The 15,958-nt window shown below is 38.2% G+C and overlaps 1 protein-coding gene across 3 annotated transcripts in view; it reads left to right on the top strand.

Annotated features, from left to right (window-relative positions):
* The window catches only part of THSD7B (thrombospondin type 1 domain containing 7B), a 295,736-nt gene that overhangs the window by 217,063 nt on the left and 62,715 nt on the right, over nucleotides 1-15,958 (top strand). For all 3 annotated transcript variants that reach the window (XM_077784906.2, XM_085584846.1, XM_085584844.1), the window contains exon 16: nucleotides 2,485-2,663. In XM_077784906.2, the coding sequence (XP_077641032.2) occupies nucleotides 2,485-2,663 (179 nt within the window). The remainder of the gene's footprint in view (nucleotides 1-2,484; nucleotides 2,664-15,958) is intronic.

Below are 15,958 nucleotides of genomic sequence, written 5' to 3'. Positions count from 1 at the left end.
TCTTGTATATAAGAAAGATTGTTTATTGTAACTTTTCCTTTATCTTACTTATTTTTTTGGTAGTTTATATCTTCTTTTGTCTTATATTTCTTTCTATTATAGACCTAGATCTTGAGCTGCCTAAAGACTTAGCCCATTTTACCTTCTCTGATAAGTTGATAACCCCTCTGACTAATCCTACTTTGAAACAAGGCACTTTCTTTGTTTCTGTTGAGAGTTAATTACCCAGGCTGTCACACAGCCCAAGGAAAGATGATATTTCATGTGATGGTGGAACAGAACTCTTTGGAGAACTGCCTAAGAAATGCTTCTCATAAATCTATCATGAGAAAATTTCTTTTGCTTATCATAATGTATTATGAATTGCTTTGATTGGCAACCTGAGCAGATGGAACAGATTATCAGTGGGATATTTAAGAGTTTTATTTGGGGGAAAAAAGTGAGTCTGTTTTAGAAATATTTGTATATGTGTGTGCATGGATGTCATCTCACTGAGGTGAGCATACAAAGTTGAAATACCTCAGACATTCCAATATCACTGGAATGGGTTCAGTCAGAAATAATGAAGATACCAAATTCCAGCAGCTTTGGAGCTTCAAATGAAGAGGCAGCACAACAGAGAGAGATCAGAGGCAGCAAAGCAAACCAGAGCATGCTCTGGGCTCGGGGCTGCAGCTCTGGGGAAGAGTTACAGCAGGAGTTAGGTGGGGAATGATTGCAGCTGTCAGGCTGCGGGGTGGCCGCCGTAAAGAAACAGCAGCAGCAGCATCACAGGGAATCAGGAGAGGAGAATTAGAGCAGCACTGAGCTGAAGGAGCTGTTGCTGCTGCTGTTCTTTAAGGCACTGTTTACAAAAGCAACATCAGTATTTCTTGTACCTCTAGAAGGAAGATCTTTTCCAGCAGATGGATGCCTAAATAAACCTGAAACCTTTCTTGATGCTGATTTCAGCGTGAAGAGCAGGAGGAAGGCAGTGAATTGCTGCTGTGGGTTGATGCCCAGGCTGTAACACAGTTCTGGTTCAGAGTGAGCAGCAGGCTTGGGCATAGTTCAGCCAGTAGATCCAGCTCTGAACCAGAATAATCTCCGTGCCTCAGCCTTGGGGTTTCATGGTTGCCTGGGGCTGTTGTCTGGGGATTTTGGACAGCAGCTGCTTCTGGGTTGAGTTTTGTTGCTTGGGTGTTTTTTCCTCTCTGTGCTGCAGTGACTGTCACCTGGGTAGACGGGGGAAACCCTTCCTAAAAGAGTCACGAAATGAGTTAATTTGGTATTCTGTAGGTGAGGAATCAAGAGAGAGTGTTTGCATGATGAAAACCAAACAGAAATAAAGGGCATAAAAATGAGAAACATCAGAACAGTGGTAGGGATGAAGTTCAGTTATTTCCATAACCATCATTGCCAGAGCTGTCAGAGGGATGAAGCTGCCTCTAATAAAGGCTGATCTGAGCAGCCACTGGCTTTCATGATCTAACATGAAATCTCTTTTTTGTTTAAATTAAAATAATACATACAGACATGACAAGCAGATAATAGGAATCTGGGGAGAATGAATGCAGCATGGTAAGTAGGAAGGTGCAGGAATTATTCTACACTGCCAACCCAAGTCTGGTGCCACTAATTCCCTGGAGACCCCCAGGGTTTGGCCACCCTCTACTGCAGTTCTGCACACCAAGATCTCCACAGCCACTGCTGGGCTCTGCAAAGTCTCTCTTCCCATATGCCAGCTCTTATAACAGCTGTGGGGTTGTGCCTTTCTGGAGGAACCTGTTGGGTTTTAATTCATGAGGTGCTGGTCCTGCAGATGTCTGGTGTTGTGATTTTAAGAGATGTGATCTTGTGAGGCCTTTCATGTCAAACCAGCTTAAAGTAAAAGTAAAGCTTTAAAATGCCATTTTTGAAACCCAGAAAAAGCATTTGGAAAGAGGTGTAAAGAGAACTTGTGAGGTGTGGGAAGCAGATTTCATCTGCTTCTCCCAAGAATAAATCCCACACTGCTCCAGCTGGCAGGCAGGTCCCTCACACATCTGATGGGAGCTGCCAAGAGAAGAGCTCTGTTGCCTCCCCCATCCTGTGGTTCTCTCTGCTGGGGAGAGAGCCTGTATCTTTCTCCTGCCTGTGCCAGCTCTGGAGATAGCCAGTGTAATGCAGAAGGATTTATCCTTCCAGAATTTGTCCTGGCCATAGTCTAATAAGGAAGGTAATTACCTCATGTTGCTGACCATCAGCTTCACAACAGGTACTTTTGCCAGCATGTGTCCTTTGCATCATTCCTTTTTATCTTTGGACTAAACCAAGTAGAAATTAATTTTAATCACTGCTGTTCTTCACAAATAATGCCATAACCTCACGTAGGATGGTGTTATCAGTCTGCCAAATGCCTTTTCCTTAAGAAGTTCTTGTTTTGTGTTGGTTGCACAGGTCACATCAGAGGATGGGAGTTCGTCGACTGCGGTGATTAAAACCTGTCTTAAATCTTTGGTTTAGGTTACATTGAAGAGCCTTGCACGGTCCCGTGCCCGTTTGATTGCAAATTAAGCGATTGGTCCAGTTGGTCTCCTTGCAGCTCTTCCTGTGGCCCGGGGGTGAGAGTCCGATCCAAGTGGCTCAAGGAGAAGCCCTACAATGGAGGTCGTCCCTGCCCCAAGCTGGACCTCAGGAATCAGGTGAGCCACGTTCCCAGAGCCGACAGAAACCTCTGGGCTGTGTTTGGAGTCGGGATCCAAAGTTACTGTGCTGCTGAAGAAGGTAAAGCTAGGAGTTATCTCTGGCACCACACCTTGGGTCACGGTCTGTAGGCAATCCTTGACCCTGTTGAGGCCTGAGGGAGGAATGCTCACATATCAGCAGAATTTGACCTGAAACACCCTATTTCTTATATGAAGAAATTGTTATCTCCCAGAGCACAGGAAGCCCTGGAGTAATAATCCCACCTGGACAGCATGTAGACATCAGAGAACTCGGATGTCATGGATATTTTAAAAACTTTTTAATTCTTTCTGAGACTGGTTGCTGTAGAAACATTTGTTAAATAAAAATTGCTATTTTTAGAAACATTTCCCTTCAACACAGCACAGGTTCCCTTGAACATTAATCTCTGTATATTCAATATTGAAGTATCCTATCAGAGGAAAATAATCTTTAAATTACTACTCTTAAAGGAAGATCACTATCTATTTAAATGCTACTTAATGCTATATGCATTTCTGCAAAGTGCATCGTGATTTCCTACATTTGCTGATTAATTCTCTAGCTCTAATTAACACTGATGAAGTACTGTTTAGTTTTGTCTGCCCTATATTTCAAATTCAGCCATGAAAATTAATTAATAGGACAGAAACAGTCATGCTGAAGGAACTTCATATATATGTTATAAGGAATATGAATATGTATATGTATAAAATATGTGACATGAAGAAGTACTTCAGTGGTATCATATGAAGATTTATTTGGTAGGTGCTGGAGCTGGTGGATTCAGTTGTTTTTCTGCACAACTGTTGCTGCAGCAGTCATGTCCTGGAATGCAACACCACTTCCAGCTCCTGATTATGAACTTGCCTCATTTTCCACACAGTTAATTTTATTTACCTGTTAAGAACTTGGTAAATACTCCTTGGATTTTTTTTTCCTTCTACTTTTTCCTTATTTCTATTTGAAATTCATTGGAAGTAGGCTAACAGAAGCAGCAGGGACTACAGAAATATAAAACTGCTATAAAGTGTATGTTGTCCATAGCTCAGTGCTTTTCTTAATAGATCAGACAGATCACCAGAGAGGCAAAGTGAAATCCCACAGTAAGTGATAAGGTAACAATAAGCTGCTTTGTAATGAAAAGATACTGGGGTTTGTTACCCATAGACACAGCAGACTCCTTCCATTAATAGCAAACTTATTGCCATCATGTGTTGCTTATTCCCACACACATTAGAGTTGCCAGTTTCAAAAGCCTTTCAGAGGATATTAAAGGAAAGAAAGTGTTCAAACTTGGAAGTTATGTCTCTGTACAGTTTATTGGTGCACAGTGCTTGCAAAGTGCCACGGCTGGTATTAATATAAACGTGGTTGGTGCTTTTTGCCACTTACCAGGAGCACATGTCATGATCTAAAACCCACTGAATTCATTAGAGGCTTTCTGTTGCGGGCTGCAGTAGAAATAACATAGAATTGTGTTTCTTTAGGTTTGTGGCTTCTTGTTTTTCAAGGTGTTTTTTTGGTTGGTTGCTTTTTGGAGTTTTTGTTTCTTTCCTTGTGAGTTTTTTTAGGATAAAACAGAAGCTATTTCTAACTGATTTGGCACACAAATGGTTTGTCTTCTGATTCAGATTTCAAGGATTGAGTGCAATTCTGTATATTTCAGAGCTTTTAGGGTAAGACGAAATGGTTGTGCTAATAAGAAAAGTGTGTATATATGTACACTTAGACATGCACACAAATGCACGTTTTGCCTGTGATTCTGTTCATTGCCTTCCTGAATGCTTCTCAATACTTCGTGAGCTTCAGAAGGAGTTTTGCTCTGCATCCACTGGGCTTGGACTTCCAGCCCAGATTTAACACACTGAGGTCCCTGGGCACGTTGCAGGATGCACAAGTTGCCTGCCCAGATGGTGAAGTAAATGAGCTGATGGCACTGCTGCTGAGCTAAGCTGGACACATACCATTAATCCACTGTCAGGCAGATTGTCTGCTGCTGCTCCCTCTGCTCTGGGCAGCTTTTAAATCCTAGAGCAAAGCTCTACAGATTCATTATATATAAAAATGTGACATCTTAATTATTTTGCATAATCTGGATTAAATGCCTGCACTAAATGTTGGCTTTTGTTTGGTATCAGATAGGGGAAAGCTATATAGCAGTAAAGCAGTATAGCACCATTGTGCTGAGTGTTACTTTCCAGTGGCTACTGTGTTGTGTTTTGTGCATTTGATGAGATTTTATATAACTTAGAACAAAGAATGAATCCCTCCAGGTGCTAGTAGATTTTAGTTATGATTTCCATTTGATTTTCTCCAGTATCTTTAATTATTTTGGTTTTGACTATGGCTTCTAAAGTTGGTTCTTGCTATTGCTTAATCAATTACTTTGGATAACTTTCCATTTTTCCACTTATAATTAAATCCCTCAGTCAGTTTGTGTCTATTTCTTAAAGGCAGATAATCTTTTCACCTTCTTTTTGTGCAGGGTACTGTCTATGCTTTTTGGCAGACCCCTGTATATCTTTTTAAATGCTTTTCAGGTAATTGACATAAATCTAACTATAGTGTTACTTGAAACACTATTTTAGCAATTCTTTCTTACCATTTCCCACCAAGTCTGGAGCTCTGTCAATGCAGATACTTAGTAAAGCCACTGCTTTGGACAGAGGGACAATTTGCATGATCAAAAAAATTTATTTTGTGAATATAAGTAGTTATTTCAGTCGCATAAATTGCATTGTAAAAGACTGTCCCCCAAGAGTTTGTCCAGTCATTGTAGTGCAGCTTGCTTGTGTATTAAAGATAGAATATTTTAGCAGAAATTTGATTTTATACAGAAATAAGGTATTACTGTATATGATATATGAGATATGAGATATATAATATAATATAATATAATATAATATAATATAATATAATATAATATAATATAATATAATATAATATAATATAATATAATATAATATATGTATTATATTATTATTGTACATTTTATACAGAAATAATGGCATTAATGGAAATAGTGGTCCCATTACTGCATGATATTCCACGGAGTTTGTGCTCCTTATTCCACAGAGAGTTTGACTCTTCTGGTGTATCTTGAAACCATTCTTTTGGACGTGTTCATCTGCTTGTAGAGCCTCTCAAGCAGCCCACTCTTTTTGCAAGAGCTGTGAGAAGTAAACTCAAGAGTTAGAAGAATTAATTCAGCTTTTCTTTTGTATTTATTCCTCTCATTGTAGGCGATGGATGAGGTTGAGCCCTTCAAGATTTTATTCCAGGCTATTTTCTAATAGAGGTGCCAAAGATTTGCACAGGCTGAATGCTCATGGTATTCTGATAAAATCACTTGATTTTATATAGTCCCTGCAGCCTTAAACTCTGTCTGTTGCTGGCCTGTGAAATTAAAGGATAAATTACAATATTTGGGGGAAGAGATGACAGTATTTTAACACAGCTCCATGTAATATGCAGAATTACTTTTGCCTTTTACCTCTGTTTGAAAATGGTTGAAGAGCTGGCTAGCTACATTTTGCTCCATCTCTTAAAGAAAATGGGCTTTGCATGTAGGGGCTGTGCAGCTCTAATCTGAGGATGTGATTGCTTCTGAGCAGCCCATTGGATCAGGGGTCAGCTGGCAGATGTTCCTGGCAGTGCCATGCATGTTAAAAGAGGTGTAGCATTTACATTTTTCTATCCTTGCTCTTCTCTGAATGCACTTGCACAGCATGCAGTTGCTGTTTAATATGTACTTCTACATGATGAAAGGTTAAATATGAGTTAAGGGGGGTTTATTGCTTGAATGTTCTTTTATAGGTTTTTAGGATTACTGTGTGAAAATGCGTTTTATTTTCAAGACTCATGAATTCCGAGGATTATTTTTTTATTGATTGCTCTTATGCATATTCTTGTCAAGGTTTTCCCTCCTTCTCCTTCCTCCCCCTCTCTCCCTTAGCTAATACTGCTAAAGGACAAATATCATAGCAACTACTTTATCCTCTCTGTTTATGCTGTATATATTTAAGCAAACGTTTTTAAAGGATTGGGAGTATTTGTAATGGCAGGCATAGCAGGAGAAAAATGTAGTGTATTTAGAATGTAAACTTACTGTTTTCATTAAAATGAATATTTTATTCTTAATGACATTTTCTGGTGTTCACTGTAGAATATGAGAAATACAGACACTTTGCACATTAGAGTTGCAAATACTGCTCCTGAAATTGTGTAGAGAGGTTTAAGAAAAGGGAAAAGGAGGGTAGTGGTGAGCTTACAGACCAGATCTCTCAGGTGTGAAGATGTATGAATTTTTGAAATCTTTTCATAGAAAGTGGCTACTTTAGGTCCAGTTGCACTTCAGAGGAAAGTTATTTTCAGCATTTTCAAAACTTTTAGACTCTTGTATTAAAAGTTAAGTTTGAGCCCAGCATCTTTCACTTCTGTCACTGAATTTGCTCCCATCTAGTCCCTGGCTGGTGAGTAGCATGTGTAACCTTCTCCTTCCAGCAAGAATATCATTATTAATGTATTAACTATAAATGGCTCCTGCTGAAATCACTTATTTTGTAACAGAGATTTCTAATTTTCAGAAAAGTCACTGAACTTTTTGAGGCACTCAGAACCCCTTCCTCTCTGGATTTCAGGTTAATTCCTGAGCCAGTATCAGTCCATCAGTTGTGTCAGATCCCTTCCTGTGCCATGCAGGAAATCATCTGTCTTACATTTTTATCTGGCTCTATCAGCACTCATTTGCTTTAAGTGCAACTTAACTTCTGGGGAAAAAATATCCTCTTCTTAATCTCAGTTTTGCCTTCAGAAGATCTGATTTCCTCCCATTCTGCCTTAAAGGAAGGAATTGCACCACATCTGTCCTCTGATTCTAGTGCAGTTTTACAGTATCCTAAAAATGACAAGTTTTTTTGCCTGCTGCACTAATGTGGCAAAATTTTCAGTGTCAAGAAATAGCAAGAACCTCCTGTTTCCCTTTACACTTTTCTTGCTGTGACTGGAAGTTTTGGTACTAAACTGCAATTTAGTTTGTTAAATGAGCAGAAGTAGGAGCCAAATCTGAGCAGCTTGAGCAGTATCTCACCTGCTTGAAGTGAGTTTCCATGTGGGTGGGTGTTGCTTCACTTCCTTGGGAAATCAAACCAGTTCCCATGTTCTCCTCCAGGAGAACAACCCTGTAGTGTCTACTCTAATTCTCAGCATGTATTAATTTTATATTCAGCTTCAATAGCTATCCACACTTGATTTTCATTCCTCCTGCAGGTTTCCTGTTGAGTAAAGAGTCATATAAACATATTTTCACAATTGCCACTCATAAAAAGCTTTAGCTTCAGGAATGGAGCTGTTTAACAACTCCCTCAAAAGTATTTTTTCCTTGGCTTTTTTTTTTTCCTAGATAGCTTCTTTAAACTTCTCTTTAATAAAAAAGTAACTTGATGTATGGTATAATGCTGCTTTCTGTAATTGTGAGAGAACATTTGCACTTTGTGAAGTTAAATATGTTACAGTGTCAGTCTCCTTCCTGGCATTACTTTCAAATCCATAAAAGTTAGAAGCCTTGTGCTAATTAATTAAACTATGTTTTTTTGTGCCTACTACAGCCCCTATCAAGTTTTTAATGAGATATATACTGAAGCATGAACTCTTTGTTTAAATGAAATTTATGTGTTTGTGTCTCTGGAACTAGGAATGGAATATAATTATTTCTGATTCAAGTAGAACCTCCTCCTATGTTTGTTGTTGAAAGGGATATTTATTGTTTAATGTGATAGCATTTTGTAAAGTATAGGAAAAGGCAGGAATTATACCTAAAGTGCTCTGTCCTGTTGATTTCTTGCGGAGGAGATGGAATTAAATTGGAAGTCAGCCACAGAAAGCTGGGTGGCCCAGTGAAGAAAGTATTAGCATTTCACCTAAGGAACTGAAGTTCAATTGTTTTAGGCAATACTTTTTTTTTTTAAGGGAAGGAGTGTGGTTTGTGCTGAATCTCTGGTGGACAATATGTCATGTTGGAGGACCTGCAAGTGGTGTGTGCCATAAATCAGCGTGACAGCATCTAACACTGAGACTGAACTTACTCTTGCTTGTCTTTGTCTTAGGAGCAGGAGAACAAGAAGGATTGATGCCTTGGTTATTACTTGGCAGCAATTTTAATCTTGGTTTGTTGGGTTTTTTTTTTGTTTTTTTTTTTTTTTTTTTCTTCTCTTTCCTCCTTTTAGGAAGTTTTTTTATTTATTTTCTACAAAGTTTTGCAATTTGTTCTCAGTTTATGTTTGCAATCCTTAAGGAAGGGGAGATGCTGCATAACAGTTAAAGTGAGGACCTAGCTTCTGTTCTAATTAGAACAAACCCAAGACTACTCAGAACAAAAAATGTTGGTACATCTCCACCTTTTCTTATGGTAAAAGATATGAGAAACAGTTATTTGTCATCTTGCATTTTATCGCACATGATTTAGTCTTCAGAGAGAGTAAATTACTTCAGAGAGAGTAAATTATACTTTTGGCAAGTTAAATGAAGATTTTGATTTGTTTTCCTTTTTTTTTCTCTCTTTCATAACTCCTTTCAAAAATTAATTTCCAAAATATGATCTTGTTGCAAAAAATAATTTGTTACAACGCAAGACACAAATGTGGAAATTTCTTTTGTTAAAGATTCTACACCAAGTCATGAAATTCATGACAGTAATTTATAGTTCTAAGAACCTGCCACATAAAAACTTCAAAATTTTCTGAAGTGTGAATGCAGCAAGATGTTGGATAGGAGTGTGTTGAGCAGGAGCAGCTGGATCTGTCCAGTGTAGGGAGCTGCTGTGTAAATCTGAATCACGGCTCAGAGCATCCAGCAGGAGCAGAGGTGGGGCTGAGTTGGTAAATGAAGTGCTGGTGTTGGCCTGATTTAGCTTCAGTTACCATCAGAAACCAGTGTGAGGCTGTTGGTTGTTAATGAACATTTTGGTCACTTCTTTCATTTTGTTAGTGGGCAGCAATGTCTTCAGAAGGACTGAATTTTCTCATAAATATCTAGCAGATTCTGTGTGTCCCCAGTTTAAAGCTGACCCCATTCCAGTGGATGGCTTTATTCCTGGGAGGAACAGGAGTTTGTTAAACATAGTCTGACTCACCTGCATGCTGTGAATATACCCTGAGCATTCAGAGCAGAACATTTCTATTTTTCTGACTCTGCTTTATGAATAAGAGAGAATAATTGGAAATGAAGTTACTGCTCAGGGAGGGAGAAGGGACATATGAAGATGTATGCTGTGTGAATTCATCTGTCAGAGCTCCTGAGCAGCCAGGAACTCTCAGGTGCCTCTTGCATGATGGTCATTAAAGTGACCTTGGTCTTGCCTCTTTTAAAGTATTTAATATTGTTCTGTCTCTGTTGCTCTGTCTAGAGCAGTTCTCATTGATTAATACTTTAACAAGTGTTAATATTTTTTCTGCTGCAGACATTTCTTCTGGCCACTGCTCAGAAATTATAACCAAATGGTTTGTTGGGTTTGCTTTGTTTTACGCTCTGTAGCTGATTGATAGATTCAGAAATGGACTTAATTTTCTTTTTATGTTGTTTAATTGGTTTCTTCCTTCAAGACAGCAGAATAAAAGTGCAGATGACCTTCTGTCCTCCTCTTGATGTCCCCCCACACGCCTGGAAGGATTGTGCTGGGTTTGCCGTCAGCTAAATGTGTGCACTTGAACCGTAAGCTGAGTACATGAATTTTGCATCTTCTTGAAATGACAGCATCAAGATCATCAACATTTCCAGATTGCTGGCTGGAATATAAACCACTCAAGAGATTTCAGATTTCAAGGCCCAATTACAGCTCTCTGAGTGGTCAAATACAGCTCCTGTGTCAGGGCTCCTGTTTGCAAGGGCTCTTTACCCAAAATCGAAATATGCTTCAGTCACAATCAGGTGGGTTTGGAGAGGGAAAGGAAAAATTGGAGACATCTCCCCTGTACAGCAGCCTGGGGCTCTCCCTGCCTCCTGAACTCCTTGTTTTGGCAGGGCTACCAGGAAGAGAGTTGTAAATATGAGCTTGCACAAATTCAGCTAATCCTTCCTCATTATCTATAAATCATGACACATTTTTGAGTTATAACTAAGTGTGTTGCAGGCTATTGCCACCACTAGAAAAACCAAAGGTGAGCAGATTTTTATGTACGAATGAAATGCCAAAGGATAGATTCTTCTCCTCCAATAAGATGTATATTCTGTCCATTCTAATTTTATTTACTGCGTCTCACTGGAGGATTGCATAAATCAGCAATCCTGTGCAGTTTGTTGTGATTTATTGCTTAATTAAAAGTTATGAAGGCTTTTAATCCGTCTGTAATTTATATTATTTTTGAGTCAGCTGTTTCCCATATTGTAACTTAACCAGGAAACTTGCATCCTTTTATGAAGGGAGCATTTTGTGAGCCCTTGGATTCACTAATAGGTGTGGTGCCATAGTGCTGCCAGATTGAGTTTGGAGTTCAAACTCAGAGCCAAAGATAATTAAATATTAGTGCACTTAATAAAGTTTCTCCAGCATCAATTACAGTTTGATGGCAAATGTAGTCTACGTGTTTTTTAAAGTTACGGATTAATTTTAAAAGGGATGTGACTCGTGTAATTTCACAATGAACAGATGTTAGCTACACATTAATAATTTAAAAAGCAGGCTTAAAATGGTTATGTTGATTTTAATGGAGGATTAATTTGGTTCTAGTGCTGGACCACATGTTGTTGTTAAAACAAAAGTTTTAGTGTTTTGTTTTAGTTTGGTTGTTGGGGGATTTTTTTTGTTGTTGTTGATAGATTGCTGCTGTGTTTTTCCCATAATTAAAGTTATAATCAGCATACAATTTAAAAAGCGACCTTTCTTTCTCTTTATTAATTTCTATTGAAGAATAAAAATACTATAAAAAATTCAATTTTTGTAGTGATAACAAGAGTGGCTGGCTTGAGTAAGAGCACTCATCTGCTTTAAACTTCAGTAGGTTTGTCTCCCTCTTTCTCAAATATCTTTATTTGAAAAGACATGCTAGTTTCTCTAGCAAAACTTTGTCCAATACTGGCATTGTAGCTTTCAGGTAGAAGGTTTTGAGGTCAGCTTGGATTTCAGTGCTGGCAGGGGTTTTGGCAGGAATAGGGGTAGTCAACAAAAAAATTGTCCCTCAATTTGCTTTTTTTAAAACCCTTTTCCTTGAAATAATATTTTTGAATCATTAATAAAAACCATTAAAGTGGTTTGCTATAAAATCAGGTAGAAAATGTTGTATATCACATTAGATAAAAACTGTAGACATCTTTTGGGTAGTCAGGAAGATTTTTATCCAGGCTATTCTGTAGGACTTTGAGAACTAGACAAATATAAGTTAGCATGAACTTTGGCCATTAGAAATGCCAAACCAAATAATATCTGTCATTTTGCTGGTCAGTCTCCCTTCAAATTCCAATGTCTGTTAAATTTAAATGTCCTTTATGCTCTTAAAAGTTAGATTTAAATTATTACTTTGAATTTTAAATTATTACTTCACTAGGGAAAAGTGAGAATTTTTCCTTCTCAAAGTGACATTATGAGAATCATGAACTTTCTAATTAACTACCAGGAATAAGAATACTTCAGTCTTGTTCCAAGGAGTCTGAGCAAAAAGAATAAGGTGGAAAAGGTTTAGCAGCCTCTTCTAAGCAAGACTTTGAAAAGGAATAAAGATCTGAAGATCTAGTCATATGCTACTTTTGTAATATCTTATTGTGTATATATTTAACTGGTGAAAGGAATTAGTGTCTGTTGGATGATGCTGTTATGCAGTGTTCTATTTAATACATGAGCTGGTGTTTTTCCTTCAATATTGGAAGATCTTTGCTCCTCAGTCTGTGCTTCCAGGTCACACAGCTGCAGTGGTTGGACATTCCTGAGGCCCTTCAGCTGGTTTTGATTTTATAGGCAATGCCTAGTGGTCACTATGTCTATCAAATTGCTTTTTAACAACATGCAGATTTTCAATATTTCTTAAAATAAAGCCAGTCTGTTTCTTTAATTTCAGTTCTGGGTACTCTCAAGTGGCCATGTGGAACATAGGTTTTTCTTTCTTCCCCTTTGTAGCCAGCATTTCAGATTCTGTGGGCACCAATGGATTTTTAATGTTGCTTTTCCCCAGTTTATAGCTTGGTTGTGAACTTGGGCAGTAAATAAACAGATCTGTGTTTGTTGGAACACAAACCAGTGAGTACTTTAGCAACTGGAGTAACAACAGATATTCACTAGAAAATCCATTGGAGAAATCAATTATGTTTTGAGTTTGTCTTGTTGAGAAAATGGAAGTACTTGGTCTGTTCAAAGGAGATACTCCTCCAGTGATCAGCAGGTGGGCAGACAAAGCAGGCTTTATGGAGAGTCTCACAGGTGAGTAGAACTGTGAGAAAATACTAATTTTCTATTCTGCATGTTCCCAGAGTAACCACTGACAAATCCACTGGCTTTTTTGAGAGTGAGATGTGTAAGATTTTATCAGAACATGCACAACTCATTGGGCCTGAGAAACGAAAGTCATGATTAAACTCAGTTGGATTAAACATTTGCATATAAAAGAGGTTTTTCTTAATATTCATTTCAGGTCACTGTTTGATAGATGACTCACAGATTTTCATCAGCATTCTCACGTCTTGGCTTTTGCATAATAAGAATCCTCACAGGAGTTGTATGCAAACAGCAACATTTCAGCCTAGTTACTTATCACATAGCAAATTCAAAGTACAAGTTGTATTTGGGTCATATCTGCGTGCTAACCTCAGAAATTAATCCCAGCTAGAGTTAGAATAAATATCTTTTTAACCTTACTTCAGTGTTTTCACCCTGTCATAATAATGTAGCATGTCAGGGTACCTGAGAGCTTGGCAAGGGTAGGGAGCACAGATTATTTCTGAAGTCCTTCTGATAATAGATTTCTTTTTAAACAAATAAAATATTTGTTTTGGAGTAAAACATTTATTTTAGGCAAATCTCTTTTAGTCTAGGGATGCTGATTCTATGCACCTGATTTCTCTACACCCATATAAAAATTAATTTGGGATTAAATCCAAAGAATAATCAGTGCCTGACAGGCATTGGTTTAAAACTGAGGCTGAGACACTTTTTCTTTCCATTCTTAATGATGTTAAGGGAGCTACTTCCTCTCCATTCAGAGCAGCATCATGCAGCAGTTCTTCCCACAGCATCCTGTACCAAAAGGCTGGGCTTGAAAACCAGCTGGGAGAAGTTTGGCTGTGGATCCAGGCTCTGCAAGGCTCTTTTTCCACCTCCATTTTTACTCCCAAAGCAGTGCTCAGCTCTTGGTGGGTGGTGGGACGGGTGCTCCAGCTGCTCCACGTGCCTGCTGGATGTGCTGGCACCTGATGGCAGCTCCTCCCTCCTGGAGCATTCCCAGAAATCCCTGGCATTTGGGGTGGCAGCAGATGCAAACACCAGCTTTATGTCCTGTTTTCCACCCAGTGTTTTTCTAACTACGGTGCTGTTCCAACCAAATGTGTCTGGCCCTACTATTATAATTTAATTAAATAAAGGCAAATTCCAATTAACTTTTAAGACACCTGGAATTGGCTCAGCATTTTTTTGTGAAGCAGTATTAATTTAAACAATATTTTCCTTTTTCTGGTCTATTCAATTCAGTGAAGGTGAGACGTTGGATCCAAGTTAGATGTAAAGCCCTAAAACGTGGCCTCCCTATAGATTAGTCAATCATTTAATGTACCAGGAATTTTCATGTTTCTGCTGGATTGTGATCCAGTCTGCAGAACGGGCAACAGATGACATTTAATTTAAACAACCAAAAGATAATTTTTTGGCACGAGCTAATGTTTGTCAATAGAGTTAATAATGGAAGAAACAATCAGTCTCCACATGCTTCCCTGAAATGTGTCCAATAGTATTTGGAACACTGTTGGAGTATCATTTAAATGGTGAAATAAGGAACACTTTTTTTTTAAAAAAAGGGTTCATGTGTTGCAAATGGGAAAAAACCAAATGTTTGGAGCATGTCTCAGAGTCACAAGAATATGAGATGCTTGCAGGATCGTATTGAAATCATCCAAGGGAAAGGAGTACTCTTCCTAGAAATTGATTACAGCAGAGCCAGGTGAGGACAGAATAACCTGAGATAACATAATTCTATTTAAAGTAAAATAAAAGTATTGTCAGAGGTCTGTGCTCTCTTGTTCCCTTAGTTTAAATTCCTTCTGTTAGAGTTCTTTCCCTCCATTGTGCTTTGGGGGAAAAAAACTTGTTTATTTTCAGTTCTTTTTACTTACATTGTGTTACTTGCAATGTGTAAATAGATTTTGTTTAGGGAAGACTCCCACTTTTCAGTTTTACTATATGAAACTACTACTGGCTTTGTTACTATGTTTGATGTGTATAAGGGTAACTAAATCATGGAACTTAACCCATCCTTCCTAATTTGCTGGGAGGTAAGTTCTTCCCTTAAATCTTAAATTTTCCTTTAATAGGCCTTTTCCTATTTCCATTAAATTCGATTGATTAAAAGTCCTAATGGCTTGTATGGAAACCAAAATAGGGCCACTCCTGTGATGATTTCACACAGCCTTGCTTGGTTCCAAAAATGAACCTGTTGCAAACAACATGGATTGGGAAAAAAAAGAAGCATTTTTTTATCTGAAGGCAGTTACTAGGAGCAAATATATTGGTTTAATATGGGTTTTTTAAATTACATTTTGTAACAAACTGTAAAAAAATGAGTGTTTATCTTAGTAGCTTTACGTTAGTCATTGCTTAAGCCAATTTATCTTTTCTTTGATACCCCAGAAAACCCATTAAGAGCTGCTAAAGACAAAACCCAATTCATTACCTCTTACAATCAAAGATCACTTTCTCAGTGGTCTTGAATTTAATTTGCCTTTAATTCGAGGTTTCATTAAGATAATTGTCTATTGGTTCACTTCTGTAATTGAAGGTTTGCAGGAAAATTAATGTGTGATCAGCAGAGGGAGAGGAGAGGTGTCACACTGCCCATTCCAGGCTCACACATGAAACACTCTTGGTGTTTTCACAGGACACAGCACTTGCCACAGTCACAGAAGCTGCAGGGAACTGTATTTTCCAGTTGAAAACATTATTAAGTTTTGCCTTGGCATTGGGCAGATGATCTGCATTACTCCTGAAAGCCTGGCCCATCCTCTCCTGTTGAAAATCATTCCCAGGCTGAGTGGATGGGTATTTTCTTCTGTCTCATCTTTGCTGAAGTTTCCATTAGTGCTA

The sequence above is a fragment of the Lonchura striata genome, chromosome 7 (assembly GCF_050655825.1).
Source record: "Lonchura striata isolate lonStrDom1 chromosome 7, ASM5065582v1, whole genome shotgun sequence".
Classification (NCBI taxonomy): domain Eukaryota; kingdom Metazoa; phylum Chordata; class Aves; order Passeriformes; family Estrildidae; genus Lonchura; species Lonchura striata.
Note: the sequence above shows the minus strand (reverse complement) of the source record. Positions and strands in the feature narration are given on the sequence as shown.